Consider the following 16,587-nt stretch of genomic DNA (forward strand, 5'->3'; position numbering starts at 1 on the left):
GATGCGTGATATGGGGCGCGCACACACCTTCCAAAATAAAAAGAAAGAAGTGCGGTTACAAAAGCCGGCGAATTTAAACGTGCAACACAATCCTCCGAATCCTCCACTCGGAGCGGTTTTGCCTTGCCCGCAGGTGCGCCGTAGACACCGAACGACAGCCGATGTACCAAGGAGGAGAGTTATCAGCCTGCGCTTACGGCGCGTACAAAAAGCGCGTGCTTTTCATCGTAAACAATGAAAAGCACAGCCGACCTAAACATGAGTGCCGGCACGGCCGCTTTGCACGGCCGGCATGGTACTTCGTACTAGTTTCGGCGATCAACAACGACGACCAAATCCAAGAAATAATAACAAAAAACAGGTGACGTCACTTCCGTGGGGCGCTCCAGCCAGCCCCGATCGGGCGAGGCTGGAGCACCCCGGGGGAAAGGATCCCCGGGGTGCAGCAGCCTTTGCCATGTTTTACAACCGGAGTTGCGAATTGGGTGGGTTATCAATGCATTGCCGCACAGCGAGCATGAAAATACAAATGACGGCGCTCTGTGCGGCGAAGTTGTCTGCTAATTAGGAGTTGCGGCGCTGCTCATTCGGCAGAGCAATGTATTGTCAAAGCTGACGACGGTTGTGAATCGCTTGGAACAGCCACACCTTTCGTGCGAACGCCGGCTCCTACGGCGTAGACCAGCAGCACCGGCGGCTGATAGGAACGCAGCTTGATGGATGTCACTAATTCACGCAAGAATAACTTCTCCAAAGGTAATCGGTTTCTTTTTTCTTATGAGCACAAAACTTCTCTGACTATTACAAACCACCAGCGCCGAAACTTTTACAAGTAGTTTTTAAAGAAGTCCGCGTCCTGCTGTAGTTGGCGGAAAATGGCAAACCTGCTCCACAAACCTTCTCGACTCCGCGTCTGCTTTTATTTAAACGCACCGTTTTATTTCGTACAAAACCGGTTTTTCGTCCCTAACTTTTTTGTTCGCCGTGTAATTTGTAAACGGAGAACCGGACAATAAGAGCTTTTTTGTCAAAAAACACAATTTGCGCAGCCAAAAGCCCGTTTTGATCCTACACAATCCGGTTCCAAAACTACCCATCATTCCCATTGAAGCGTAAGCGCCGCTGCCATGTTCGCGTTGACACTAGCGCCAGTTTCCCCTCTAGTTATTTGTATGAAACTCTATGGCTCTGTCCGGCCAACAACAAATCAAGGTCGTGACGTCACAGCAAAAAGTCACGTGATAAAGACATTTTCGTCACTTCCTGAACTGTGGGCTTTTTGTTTTTACTTTTATCGCATCGCGACGCACTGCGCGTAGCATCAAGAAGAAGCTATGCACTGCGGTAAGGTGTTTTTTTTTATCACTATTGCGCAAGTACATACGCCTTTCCGCAGCGGTAGGTTCGCTTTGGCGTTTCTTTGATACCCGAGTTTGTGTCAACGTAGCCGCGGTTCAACGTCGTGGACTGTTGCTTACATGATTGTCAAGTGTAGCGTCGAGCTGTTGATGAACGCGCCGCGTATCTGCTGTAAGCGTGTTGCTCATGGTGCCTGTTCGGCAGTCACTGACTCCACCATAACTCCGCTGTAGTACCAGTACCAGGCCCATAACAAGTTTGGTGACCGATCGACCACCGCTAACTAGCGCCGCTTTCACAGCTAGCGCCGACAGGCTTTGCCGCAATGCACCTGTGACGTGCGGCTAAAGGACAGGAGGAAGGAGTGTGCACCGGATCCGCACATGTGCACCGGATCCGTACGAACATTCTCCAGCACTACGTGAACCCGGTGAATAGAAGACTATAATCAGGACGTGGGCGTAGGTTCTGTGGCAATAAAGTTTGTTCTCCCTCCCTTCCTCCCTCCCTCTCTTTCTCTCTCTCTACTATCTCCCTAATACCCTAATTTTAAGAGCACCTCACATTTGTCGAGCACCGGACTCCGTGCAGTCTTTGAATTGGATTGGAAAACTTTTATTGAGCATAAAAGTTGGTAACTTTCTTAGCCCAGATAGCCGTGAGCTAGCCCAGCAGCTTGCACAGTCTTTGCAATCTTTTTTTCTCTCAACTGTACAAACCATGTAATACCAACTAGGCCAATCGATCACGTTACTAAACCCTTCATTTTCGTTTTCTTCTTAGACTAAGTGCTCAGGGGAGGGAGAAAAAGCTTTATTCTCTAAACAGCCCTAGTGCGGGCCGTCGTGCCACAGACTCTTCATTATTAGACGGCTGGTCCTTAGAGCTCCCAGAGGTACGCACCAACACGAAGGCAGTGGGCCGCCAGGAGTTTTGGCGTCGAATTCACGTCCACGCCAGGACCCGGGTTCAACCAGTCCTCCCAGGAAGCGATGCGGGAACGTAGGTGTGGTGGTAGGTCTGGCAGATGGCACTCCCAGTAAAGGGGTCGGAAGTATTCATGGGTAGGAAGGGCAGTTGGGTGTAGGACAAGTGGGACGCGAGAGTATGCCATGTAAGTAGTGGATATGGGGTGGAGTGACGACAGAGGAGGTTTGTGCTTTCCGGGCCACAGATGCGGCTTCACGGGAGAGGGTGAGGTGGGAGACCGGGAAACACTGCCTAATTGCGCGTAGCGCGCACGGATGCTGTCGGCGTTCCTGATGGGAAATATTTTGAGTTCCAGTGTGGTACATGATGATTTGGCCACAACATGAACGTACCCTGGGAAAGTTCTCGGGTAAGCGCGTGTTCTCGAGCATTGCCGTTCAAGTTGGCACGGCTGGGACCGACCCATACCAGCGTTATCTTGTGGGGAGGATGGGCGCGAAGGGCGCAGTTTAGGGTGTCAGAAGTATGAGGGTGTGTGGTGTGTCGAGAAATATTTCGTAGCGCCTCTTGCGATCACTAAACACGAAAATCGGGGTGGCAGGGGCATCGAGTTTGACCGCGTATTCGGCGGTGGGCCATGGAGAATTCTTCCAGGGTTCTACAAGTTGGGGGGTTTTTGAAGTGTAGAATGGTGTCTACGAATCGGGTAGGGCTATGGAGGGCGATAGCACCATGGAAGTGGAGTCAAAACTGGCGTCCGTGAAGTAGACTGCCGCACCATTCTGTTTAAGCCAATTAATGAGCATGTTCAATGCGTTCGTGCGTTGTTGCCTGCGGACCAAATTATGAGCAGGGTACATGTGGCGAGGAATACGCTCAATTACTAGGTTTGGAAAGAAGCACCTGGGAGGAGGTTCGGGAGGGATTGGGGGAAGACTGTCTGTTGGGTAAAATTTAAAACGGTTAGAATCGCCCGACTTGAAGCTGATAGGTTTAAGCGTTCGAGCTGGGCCTAGAGGTGAGATGCGATCTGTTCCTCAAGGGTATTGTGAATGCCCAAAGCTAAGGCGTCTTGTGTGGCGGCATAATGAGGTATCCCCAGTGCCAAACGGTACAAGGCACGGATGGCTCCTTCACGGCGGTTTGTCTGGGCAAGTGAGGGGCGGAGGTAGGGTACAGTAGTGCACAGGACCCGAGATGTCGCGACAGTCCACAAACCATCTCTGCTCAGGGCACTTCCTGGCGACGAGCGATATTTTCTGGAGAGCCAGAAACGAGCGAAGCGACGACCGGTTTCCTCCGCGGCGAAAAGTAGTTCGTCGCCTGTCGCACCGCACCCCGTTTGGCTTGCAAAATTACTCCATGGGATTAGCGCTAAGGAAACACTGGTAGAAATAGCCAACTGGTTTGCAACTGGTCTCAACTGGAAAACAAGTGGTTCTATTTGAGTATTCATTTTAGTTCTTGCAGGAACGCAGAAGCTGTGGGGGCAGGTGAAAGGCGCAGACGTAAAGGCCACTTTGCCGATCCTCATGAAGGCCCTGGCTGAGGAGATCCAGGATGTGATTAAGCCACGCAAAAGGGTGCAAAGTCTCCTTCCAACGTCTTCGGAGACATTCAGCAATCCCTGATCTGTTAAAGGCCCCTAGGTGCAATAAATTTGTGCAAAAACAAGAACCAACTGGCCTTTGTGCAGATCCTTTGCGCAGTTCCAGTAGAACCACTAGTGGCTTTAATACTGGTTCCAGTTGGGCCCAGCAGCAGCTGGAATAAGTTGCTGCTGAGCTGCTGCTGGTACCCAAGTGGAACCAAGAGCAACTGGTTTCAACTGGAACTAATAGCAGGTGGTCCCAACTGGAACCAATAGCAACTGGTCCTAACTTGAACGAGTTGCTAACGGCCCCAACTTGGATTTGGCTAAAGACCACTCGAAGCCAGTTAGCATTTTTTCGTCTGAGAACCGTACATCGTATCGCTTCTTAATAACGAATTATCGTCGAGTAGTGTGCTCCGAGATCTAAACCGGCAGTAGGATTTCAAGTCGTTATTTATGGTGTAACTGTTTTTATTTTGACCCGTTGCCTTCTCTGGATGTCAACGAAGACGCCATTGCGAGGAGAATTCGCCATAAAATTAGGCAACGAACGCTGAAGGAAAGTACGCCACGACCCGACCAACCCATTCCTTGAGCATTCCGCGGGGCCTACAAGTCCTACTCTACAAAGCGCGGACTGGCTATGCCATCACGCCAGACATAAGAGAGGTGGGAATGGATGCGACGATTTGGCAAAAAAAAAAAAAAAAAGAAGACCGGACGGTACCATACCCACGCCACCACCTTTCCGTCCATGCACGCAATGTCACAACAGCAGACCCAGCGTTAAGCATCTTATGTGGGAATGCACAAGCTGGATGAAGAATGGTGGAGACACAAACCACACTATGTTCAAACATACGAAGCATGGATAAAGCCACACCAAAGCCAAAAGGGAACGTACATGTCCTTCTGGTTCTTCACAAAAGGTGCCAACCTTGTTCAGTGGACTTGAGGTGGCCCGTGTGCGGGGCGAACACAAAGACAACATCAAGCCACCAGTCGATTCTCTTGTAAAGTTACTTTTCCCCAAATGACCTTCACTAAGTGGTCCGTGTGCTGCAGGGCGGATGTGTGAAATGAACCCATGCCACCTGCAAACTTTTTTGTCCTCTTCCCTTTCCCCAACATGAGGCGTTCAACTCCTCCTGTATGAATAAATCATCATCATCATCGCCAGCCTATCTACGCCCACTGCAGGGCAAAGGCCTCTCCCATTAATCTCCAACTACCCCGGTCCTGTGCTAACTGCGACCAATTTATCCCCGCAAACTTCCTGATCTCATCTGCCCATCTAACTTTCTGCCGTCCTCCGCCACGCTTGCCTTCTCTATAGGGATCCACTCTGTTACCCTTAATTACCAACGGTTATCTTGCCTTCACATTACATGCCCTGCCCACGTCCATTTCTTCTTTTTAATTTCTGCTAATATATGTCCTTAACACGCGTTTGTTCCCTGATCCACTCCGCTCTCTTCTTGTCCTTTAATGTTGCACCTATCATCTTCCTTTCGTTAAATAAATAAATAAATAAATAAATAAATAAATAAATAAATAAATAAATAAATTCATTCTTTTTGAAAAAGTTAATTCTCTTAAACTTCGTGAATCGTGGTAATTGCGACTGTGGGTGCGTTACTCGGCGGAGTTGTTTCGGTTTTATTGCGTTGCTTACATACGCGAGACAAAACACAGTCGGCCGGGGCGCAGTCCAAACGTATACACCCAAAGCTGCTGCGTCTTGTCGGCCGTCGGTGACCACGCTGGCGGCGGGAGCGGCTGTGTCCCGTTCCACGCCACGCTATCTCAACCCTCCCCGCGCTTCCGCTTCTGCCACGCCTTACCCTCTCTCCCTGCTCTTCTCGCGGACATTTCCGGGATCGCGTAACACTTTTGGAAAGCATTTGTAAATCATACAGCCAATCTCAGTTAACTTTTCCACTTGACAACTGCATTTTTAGCCCTATGCCTAACTATGGCGTACTAATCTGGGCTACCACAACTCGGGAAAATATAGGAAAAGTAACAGTTTTACAAAAACGAGCTATTCGGCCAGTCAGCAAGGTTCCGTACATTTCTCCTACACGAGAACTATTTAAAAAGTACGATGTTATTCGTATGGATTCTATTGACAGTTATAAGCTTTGCCGATGTTACAGTAGTAAATAACGGCTCACTAATTAATCTAGCTGGTCTAGAAAAGCTTTCTTCGCAATCCGGAAACCTGGAAAGTAAACAGATGCCAAGCAAATTATGGAGAGCAAATGTTACGATACAGATTGCCGTCTTTGCTAAAAAATTTTCAAGAAATTTCTACCATTCCTTTTAACCATATACGAAGCATCGTTATACTCAACCCATGACGTTGTTAAATGGAGAAATATTTTCCTCTTTCTCGCTACTGTACTTGTAAGTTCCTAATTCTTCAAAACCCTGCTTAGTATGTATTTTGAGTACTGTTTATAGTCACTGCACATATACTATATACGTAGCGCTTTTGTTTGTGTTGATTTTTGGTAATATTGGCCAATGACGCTTGCCGCCTGTCGCACCGGGGGGCTGGGGCTAGTCAAGCTGTTTCACGGCTTTTTTCCCGGCTCCATTTGCGCGAACGTGTTTGTTGCTTTTTCGCGCAAGGATAAAAATCAAATCAAATCAAATCAAAATCAAATGAATAGAAGTTTACTGAAAACGAAAATGACACTTTAGGTTACTTCTCTTCCGGTAGCAGCCCACAAACTGTGGTGTGGATGGGAGAGGTCGTGAAATTACTAAAGTATCCTCAGAATACAGCTCGTAATTCCCACACACTGCGACAATACTTTTCTGCTGCCGCGCGGGCAGAAAAATAACCCAAAATTGGTGCTTTCGTGGTCTGCAAACATGTTCTTGACGGTAGAAGGGCTAGATGTCAAGAGCTCTGTAATGTTTGAAATCAGGTGTTCCCGCAAGCCAGAAGCGTCCAAGGCCGCGTCGCTAATCCAATTCACAAAGCACGTGAAGGCATATAAAAGAGCATAAAGCTAATATGTCCCACGACATACCACTATACGCATGAAAAAGCGCGGCGCTGTTTCTGTGAACTGCTGCGCACCGATTGATGCTTGCGTGCGTATCATCGACCAGATTTTAGGGGAAATCCCGAGGGTGGAGTAAGTTTCTGCGAAGTTAAGTTTGACATCCACCTAAATGCAGCCATACAACTACAAGGAAAACTATACACAGCTTTCTCAGAAACTTCGCAGTTGAAGAAAAATTTCATCCTGGTTTGAAATCCACCTATATGTAGCCGTATGGCTGTATTTAAGTGGATGTCAAACTTTACTTTGTGTGCGTATCATTGGCGTGTCGTAAGTCATCATGCTGTCAAAAAGAGATGACGCCAGCAGTCCGGACGCTGAAGTAAAATATAAAAAAAACGCAATTAATTTACAGTTCTTAACTAATTCACATTAAATTAAATGAAATTACGCGTTGTACACGAACAACAGATACAGGTAACAATTTTCGTTTAATTCAAGAGCAGAAACACAAAGCTCAGCTGCGAATTCAGACGCTGAGTAGCGTTGGGCGCATGCGTTGCTTCTTTTTCTTTCTCGGTGAGGTCACCAGGAGGGAGTCCTAGGTTCCAATTTAGTGCGCAAACATCGCGTCTTGGACGAAACCTGCTGTCTGCTGTGCTGCTCACGCGAGATTTTACAACTAGAGACTTACAACTTTGCGCGCGTTACGGCGTCATTATAGTACTCGACTACGACGACACCGAAAGGCACGGCGCGAAGACAAGAGCTCACTCACGCCAGAACAATTCAAGGCTGCGTTCCGATTCGCGGACAGCTTGGTAGACAGCTTACGAAGCAGTCTAATTAGACGTCTAACGGAATAAGAACTGGAACGATGCGGCGGTCACGAACGCAACACCAACGCAGTAGACAACCTCGTAGCAGACATGTTGACAAACGCAACCAACACTTTTCGTAAATGACATCACTGTTATTATTACAAGCACTACGTGATTCAAAAATTCAACAAAAGCAACTTCAGTACTAGTAGATTTTACTGAATATGCCGATAAAAGAACACGTTATTTTGTACCAATTTTAATAGGCAAAAGGTGGCGATGGCGTCACATGATCGTTTAGACAGGAAGGTAGCCTGCATCGTTGCTGACTTTGATGCTGTCTCCTCGAAGCAGACTTCGTTGACGGCTTCGTTCGAATCGGAACGGGACTTAAAATGGCGGACTGTACGCGAAGACGGCAACGAAGCCGTCTAAAGGGTGCATTGGAACGCATCCTTAGAGCCTCTTTTCAAGATGATCGCCTAGACTGCCTGGTTTCCGCACCCTGGTGGCGGATAACCAAAGCCCCAAGACCCGCATTCAATTGCACAATTAAACGTAGCTTTCAATGTCGAATGGGAATGATATTGGCGTGTGAAATAATAATATCTAGCATCTCTACTGGTGCGTCCCAACTAAGGGGTGAATAAGCCGCAGTTTTACCGCTCAAAAGGACAACCACTCAGGAACGTAGTAAAACAATAGCAAAAACGTAATATTCCCCACGGAGCAAAGCGTTGAACTGGATATAAGCAATATAAAAACTGATCGCAGAACTACAAAAAAACTGTGGTTCATTCCTCCGTCATAGGAACCAGTAAAACACAAAAGTGAAATGTGCCGAGAGATCTGCAGCTGAGCATCATTAGCGGGTCGGCGTCTGTCTTGTGGGTGTGCTTGGAGAGCGACGTCCTGCTAGCGGGTTGCTTCGGCAAAGGTGTACTGGCGTCATTTCCGTGATGGATATGACGCCAGTGAAGCCTCGGTGTATCCCGGCATAAAACACTTTCATGTTGAAATATAAAACCCGCAAATGAACAACTCTAAGTGCAACGTACTCATTAATACTAAAGGTTGCTTCCCCGCAAGAAGTCTCTGTGTACACGGGTGCACCCTTTACAGGCCGCCTGCTTCGTAGGACTGGCGTCATTCCCGTGACGGATATGACGTATGGGAAATCTTTGTGTATCCGGAAATAAAACACTTTCGCGATAAAAATGCTGTAATTCATTGTTTCAAATAACTACCCATACCGTTCAATGGGATAGTTTCGATGGCGCTGGAACCTGGAAAAGCAACTTTCTTATTATGAAACTATGCACACAGCAAGCTTTTGAATTCAGCATAAGCTGCGCGTGAAATGGCTGCGATGAGCCGGAAAGCTGCACCTGAGTTTCCCAAGTTTTCTCCCTGCGTAATAGGTGACCGGTAAAGAGCGCAAAGGCTCATGGGTGCATTGTCTGCTCCAGCGGAAGCCCGCCAGTTCCGGTTCGAGAGCTCTCCTGTCCTCCCGTACGCCGGCGGCTTAAAAGCGCGCGTGTGCTTGCAGTGTTAACCCGTTTCCACCGAAAAGAAAAACGCTCATGCACCGCGCATTCAATGTACAACCACGCTGAATCCAACTAGGGGCTTCACTGAAAGGTAAGCACTCTGTGACAAATAAACAACACGCACACATGCCTGAAAACCGCCGGCGTATGAGAGGCCAGGCGAGATCTCGAACCGGAAGTGGCGGTAGCAGACGACGTACCCGTGAGCCTTTGCGCTTTTTACCGGCCACCTATTCCGCGCACCACTTCTTCGGTGAAGAAAAAGAACGCGGGTGAGCGCGTGCAGCTCGTGCGACGAAGAAGAATAAACGTGTTCGCCGTCACAGCTCGACCCGCCTTACCCCCGTAGTCGCACCCGCTTGTAGAAGAGCACAGCACCCCAGCGAGTCTGTTCCACCCCAAGTCGACCCGCCTTACCCCTGCAGTCGCCACCCGCCTGTAGAAAAGCTCGACACCCCAACGAATCGGCCCCGCGAGAGAGCATGCCGTTCTACGCGACCAACTTTCCAGTGAGCGAGAAGGGTGTGCTGACCGCTCCGCTCATCACGACTCTGGTGAGCGCCTGGATGGGCTCTCTCTGCATGGGCGCCTCGATCGGCTTCACTGCGCCGGCCAGCGAGAGCCTTTCCGAAGATTACTTCACCACGCCAGAGCACTCCACCTGGTAAGCCACACGCGTACAAATGACACCGCGTTCTGTCACGTCACCTAAGGGGACATGAAGATAAAATACAGCCTCGTTTAATTTGAAAGAACTGGCTTCTGGTAACTCATTGAGTTTTCTAACCGAAAAAACAACGCTAGAAATATTAAAAAAAAGCTTTGAAATTTCGCTTTTAAGTGACGTAATATGTGTAGGTGCGACGTAATATGGCCCAGCAATAAGCACATAGTTGCACATAGTTGTAACATTCAAGCAATACGATCAAACCAATCGCCCAGTCATGTTTCTCGGCGGCTGATTAGGTAGGCGGCCACCAATTGCACAAACGAGATTCTGTGACGTCATAGAAAGATAAGCCGGACAATGACTTGGGAGTGGCCACTGACAAGTGGCCACTCCCAGGTCCTCGTTCTCCGCGCATTTTTGCTTGTCGTAATGTACCAACTAGCCAAGTTTGCATTCTACTTGAGTGCCCACTGCTTCACATGTTGTCTTCAATATTGTCACAAACTTTGGCCAGCTTCCCGAGAAACGTACACAAAGCATAACCGTATATCCACGTGGCCGAGCTTCACACACCCGAATAGCTTCATCGTTGTCGGCGGCTGGGATGACAAAGCGACGCTGCATTGTCCTGTTCATCGTCTTCTCTAATAAGCTGTAATACATCGTTGGACTGTCTCGTCGTTCATGTCATCTGCTCTGCCGCCACGTCACATTTTGGTGGAGTGTGCGGGTCGGTTCATCGCCACCCTGGTCATCGATTCGCAACATCCGGGCACAAGCGCACTAGTAGAGGGTAAGCGGGCCGCGCCGGACAGCCCCAGCCCTTACGCGGCCTGAACTCGACCACGTTCCCCGCCACCTGTCCCCAGCCCTTGACCAGCCCATCCAGACCGGCCGTGACCAGACAAGACGAGGCGTGACCAACAGAAGATGCCGTGTTTCCAGCCCAGAAGTCGGACGTGGTACCGGCTACGTCAGACGTTTCGTCGGTGCCTCGAGATCGTATCGCGGGACCAGGCATCACCGACGACATCATCATCCCAGGTGGCGGCGAGGATTTCAATGCACATTGCCATCTCATCTTTCGTCTTGCCATCTCATCTTTCGTCCTCACCACATAACCTACTGTTGCGGCGTCGACCTGGACGGTCGCTATCAACCGGGGGGGCATTTTACGAGAAGACGAAGAAGAGGACAATGAAGCGTGGCCTTGTCATCCCAGCCGACGGAGACGAAGTTACTATCTGGGTGAAATAAACTGTAAACACATCGTTCGGCTGTCTCATCGTTCATGTCGTCGGTCCTGTTGCCACGTAACAACATCTTGAATATTTATTTGAAGTTCGCGATAAATGTCGTATCATTGTTATTGGGACAAAGTGGCCTTTTTAACGAATCAAACATGTATTTTGCATTCATGGCCCCTTTAAGAATGTTGTGTTGCATTACAGTATGCTGGCGTAACATGAAAAGTGAGAACAAAGAAATGCAAATCCGGCGAGACCTCGACTGGCGGAGGGACGTTTTGCACCATCGTCGCTATCGAGACGGCTTAAACAACGGCCAAACAAAGAGAAATGCACCCAACAGCAATCAATTGCGTGCTTGACTATCGCTGTTTTTTTAAATTGTAATTCAAGCTGACCCTACGTAAACAGCCGAAAAAGGATTATCATAGCTAAAGTTACGTAGTTGCTTCGTAAATAACAGGCCGTTTAGTAATGTGAGTGTAATATGGTATTGTAACACCATGCAATGCTAGCAAGGAACCGAAACCGAAACTGAAACTGCTAGGGGCAAGTCCGAAAAATCGCAGAAATTACGTCACGCCACATATGCTTGTTGCAGATGTATCGAAACCTATTCCTTAAAGGGACCCTGCAACACTTTTCTCAACTTTTTTTGAAATCTTAATTTTTTGCAGAACGTAGTCACCAACATGTGCACCCAGTACTTAGATTAGGGGGTAGCAAAGTACCACAGCCAAAATTTACTGCTCTATGTCCATCTGATAACTTGTAAACTCGCTCAAAAGATTTTTCTCTCTTTCCCCGTCTTGACGTTCTTCGGCGACCCAAAATACGTCACTAAGGCCATGTATCGTCTGTTGGCCGGTTTTCCTTCAGTTGCAGCAATGAACGCTTTTCGATAGCAACTTTAAAAAAGAAGCCACAAAAACAAAGCCGGAATGGAAGGCGTATCTGCTGCGACGATCAAATCCCGCGGTGCCTCTCCGTGCTGCAGCGATAACTGTAGCTTTCGCAGTGGTTCCAGACGCGAAGGCAAGAGTGAAAGCGCGTATCGAAAGTGTTGCAGGGTCCTTTTAAAGAAAAAAAAAAACATTGGCACAACCTCTAGTGCATATTCATAAACTTCGAAAACTTTGCAATGGCCCAATCACGTTGCAAGAACAGTGCGTGTGTCTGGTGTAGTTGTTGCGGCCGCCACAGACGACGCACAGCACTTTTTCTTCCTGCTTTTATGCATTAAAACTTAAAATTAAAAATGCCTCAAACTCGGATATACGATGAAACGTAAATTTATCTGAGCCGATTCATTAAGAAGGGGGAGTAAACATTTCCAAAATGACCATTTGGCGCAAAATGGCACGGGAAATATCCCTGTCGGGGTTGCGTCCTTAGTCCCTGGTCTTTGCTGGCTGGCCGGGCTCTATCGACAACTTCTTTTCGCGCCGCAAGGCCCGAGATGGTCAGCCGGTCCATCCTCTGCTCGTAGGTAGGGTTCGGTATGGGTGACAAGGACGGCGATTGCTGGCATTACCATACCAGGAGGGAGGGGATGGGCAGTGGGCACAGGTCATGTAGTATTGGGTAGGGTATATTTTTTTAAATGAGGTTACCAGGGTACGGGTTTGTAGCCTAGATGCGAACAGAAGTTTGACAGGTTCACGTCAGCGCCCCTTTAACTAACGCAGGTTCGCTTCGCTCCTTCCCATCGGCGCCGTGGTGGGCTGCGCCCTGTCCTCGCTCGTGGCGCAGGCCATGGGTCGCCGGTTCGCCCTGCTCGTCAGCGCCCTGGGCTACATGGGCGGCTACGGGATCATCATGTCGGCCAACACCGTCTTCACGGTGCTTCTGGGCCGCTTCATAACGGGCATCGCCACGGGGATGGTCTCCCTGTGTGTGCCCGCCTACATCGCCGAGATCTCGCTGCCCGTCCAGCGGGGATCCATGGTATACGTCTGGCTGTTACTACCGTAGTGTTTGGTTGCTACCTCTGTGACAGTGGGGGTTCTATTGTATATTACAAGTTAAGAACAGCAAAGCTCATGTAGCGTATTATTGCACCCAAGTGACGGACCGGGATGCCAACGCACGCACATGTTTTGAAAGGAGAGAGAGAGTGAGAGGGGAGGCAGAGAGAGAAATAACGCTTTGCGAAGCAAGTTGGCTTAGGAAAGCGTGGCAGCCGGCCAGAGGTTGGCGGCGACGGTGGCGGCTCGCTCAACCAGGAGTACATATCTAGTCAGAACGCGACGGACGAGCAGACAGGAGAATAGTCACAGGACGAGCGCTGACACGGAGAGTGACCAAGGGAAGCCATAGTACGGCCGAGTGGGCCAGGAACGGGTTTGCCGTTCCTGGCCAACCCGGCTGTACTAGCTTTCCTTGCTGCATTGTACGTGTCGGCACTCGTCCCGTGGGTATTCTCGTCTTTCGCGCGGCGATCAGATATGAATACCTGCCAACTCGCCCAACTTGCAAGTGTGCTACGCTTATTCCTTTTACATTGGGCTCTGCTACAAGTTGCAACCAGGAGTAAAGTTGAACCACGCGGTAGCGAGCTGCCAGCGCGTCCCCCACTGCTCGATGACTGGTGAGGAAATCGGTCGGGAGGATGGCGACTCCTCCAGACCAATTCCCATGCTAGTTGTTCCCTCGGCAACAGGATGCATCCCTCGTAGTTTTCTTCCCTCAAGTGCCCACTCTGATACCCTGGGCACTCACTCTCGCCATGTGGGCCTATCCGGTGGAGAGTGCGCCTAAGGGGTGGCACCGTTTCCTTTTTCTCACGTAGCTTGTTATCGCTACTAAGCAGATTAAATCCGAAAAGTCAGAGAAACGACACATGCATGCTGAAAATACTCTCAGTAACGCACTCTCAGTAACGCTTAGGGACAGGAAACGAGCTTCCTGGATCAGGAAACAAACTCGAGTGGGAGATGTCCTAGTTAAAATTAAGAAAAATAAAATGGTCTTGGGCCAGGTGCGTAAACGGGGGAATGGGGTGGCACTAACCTTATCGCGCGGCTGGCGCGATAACCTTCAAATCGCGCTATCCCGTACTTCATAGCTGGATAGAACACAACGCGCAATAATCTTTGCCTGCACACGACCTCATTTGGTCGGGCGCGGCCCCTTCCTTCACCTTCCCCCCTAAAAAAATTTCTGGCAAGCCCACTGACTTGGGCTGGCCATGCAGTTACGCGAAATGTGACTGCTGGACTACCAGGATAACAGAGTGCTCACTTGGAGACGGGTCTAGAAGAAAATGGTCATTAAATCGGTGGAGGGACAAAAAAAAAAAAAAAAATCCCGGGCCATCTCCTCTAACGTGAAACCTGGGGAGGAGCGAAGCATGCAGTGTACAAGCGTATCCAAAGATTGTCTCTTACCGCACGGCGCGTGCTGATAGGACGCCCGCAGATGTGCCGATGGGAGGTGCAATCGCGCGCATGCTGAGGCGGTGGCGCCCTCTCTTGTGCTGAACCGTATTTAAGCAATTATATGAGAGACAGACCGGCCGTTATTTTGCCCACGGAGATGAAACCGTTGGGGGGTACAGGTATACAGATTTGCTGTAAAAAGAGCAATCGCGCGCATGGTGATGCGGTGGCGCACTCTTGTGCTGAACCTGATTTAAGCAATTATATGAGAGACAGACTGGCCGTAATTTTTCCCACGGAGATGGAACCACTGGGGGGTACAGGTGTACAGCTTTGCTGTAAAAAGAGCAATCGCGCGCATCTTGAGGCGGTGGCGCCCTCTCTTGTGCTGAACCTGATTTAAGCGAATAAATGAGACAGACTGGCCGTAACTTTGCCCGCGAAGACGAAACCGTTGTGAAGGTAGAGGTATACAGCTTTACTGTAAAAGTTGCGTGTCCTTGAAGCACGGAGCGTTCACGCGCGAGGCGTTGGAAAACGAGTGTCCCCGTGTTTTAGTGCCGTGACTGCAGGAGACGATGATGGGAGATGCCGACATTCCGACAACCTAAGGGGCATCGATCCTAAAAAGGAAATTCGCAGGCAAGGAATCGACTCTGACGGGGCACGAGAGAACCTTGAAAGACCTCCGTCCTGCAGTGGACCTAAAAGACTGATAATGATGGTGAAGTTTGGAATGAGTTTCCTCAGTGCAAGAACCCCTTTTCTTCTTTGATGATCATGACATTTCATTGCTTGTTCTCCCGCCACGCCAAAACAAAATGTTTCTTTGAATTCTTTAGTAATGCGCCTGCTGTATAAGTGATATTTGATGCCCGTAAGCTGCACTTTTCTTAATCTTATAGTGGTGTCTGTCGCCTTGATTCTGTATTGCCCCAAGATTTAGCGTCCTACTTGTCGCTAGCTTCAACACTGTCCCGCTCTGGCCGTTATACTTGTTACATTGAATTGAATTACCCATGTCTTGAATTGCACATCTGTAGCGCCGGTTCTTTGTTCTTTTCTTTTCTTTTTTGTAGTTGCTGTTATTATTAGTAGTTGTAGTTGTTGTTGTTGCTGCTGTTGTTTCTTCATTGAGGGAGGGAGTCCCTCTTCTCTTTCTCTGTTCTTTTTCTTTTACTTTTCGTCGAAAGGTTTCTTTCGTTTCTCGCTCCACCCACTCTGCTGCCTCTGCCAATAGATTTTAGGGCTTGTCAAGCTGCCTAGAGCGGCTTTTTTCCCAACAAATCCACCATAAAATTATGTATATTTTATGGAAATTAAGCAATTCAGTTATATATTCAATTCAATGTGTTATTTGGCAGGGCGGTGTGCTACAGTTCGCCATCACACTGGGCATAATGTTTACTCAAGTGGTGAGCGTGTACGTGGACTGGAACGGACTGGCCAGGACCTGCTTAGTGCTCGCCATTCCGTTCCTGGCCCTCTACCAGTTCAACATCGAGTCTCCACGGTGGCTGATGCTGCACGGACGCCGCCCCGAGGCCCTGGATGCGCTGGCAAAGCTCAGAGGGCCGGCGGCCAAGGTATATGCCGTATAGGTGGTGGTCACTGAGAAGTTTAGCTGCCAATGTGTTTGCTTGGCAGCCCTCGAAACGGCCACGGACATGGCCGATGCGCCACGGACATGGCGCGGCTTGTGCCACTGCGCCCGCAGGCGGAAGAAAAAAACATATGCCGGTGTCCTCTGCTCACTTCAACCCGATGCTTAACGGTGGTGTCAACAGATATGTTATTAACGACACTCACATTGGAGTGGAGGCATTACTTCACGTTCGGTGGGGTAGAGTTTGTAACGTCCAACCAATGTCATGTGCTTAGCACGGACAAGTCCCGCCATCCCGCGGATCCCGTCGTAACCAGTGACGGCGCACTCACATGGTTGCTTGTATGCGTGTCTCGCTAGTGAATAGAAGTTATACACTCCTATGCGTAAAGCTATATGGACAGGGGGAT

General features: G+C 49.2%; 1 protein-coding gene across 2 annotated transcripts in view; it reads left to right on the forward strand.

Annotated features, from left to right (window-relative positions):
- The window catches only part of LOC144163102 (facilitated trehalose transporter Tret1-like), a 65,734-nt gene that overhangs the window by 41,522 nt on the left and 7,625 nt on the right, over positions 1 to 16,587 (forward strand). Inside the window, exons 1-3 of one of the 2 annotated variants that reach the window (XM_077693904.1) lie at positions 9,425 to 9,938; positions 12,880 to 13,138; positions 15,936 to 16,157. In XM_077693904.1, the coding sequence (XP_077550030.1) occupies positions 9,757 to 9,938; positions 12,880 to 13,138; positions 15,936 to 16,157 (663 nt within the window). In that variant the 5' untranslated portion in view covers positions 9,425 to 9,756. Of the gene's footprint in view, positions 1 to 9,424; positions 9,939 to 12,879; positions 13,139 to 15,935; positions 16,158 to 16,587 lie in introns of those variants that run through there. The other variant, XM_077693905.1, reaches the window with a different exon arrangement.

This window comes from Haemaphysalis longicornis, unplaced genomic scaffold (assembly GCF_048455015.1).
Source record: "Haemaphysalis longicornis isolate Haplotype H1 unplaced genomic scaffold, Haemaphysalis longicornis Haplotype H1 scaffold_12, whole genome shotgun sequence".
Lineage (NCBI taxonomy): Eukaryota > Metazoa > Arthropoda > Arachnida > Ixodida > Ixodidae > Haemaphysalis > Haemaphysalis longicornis.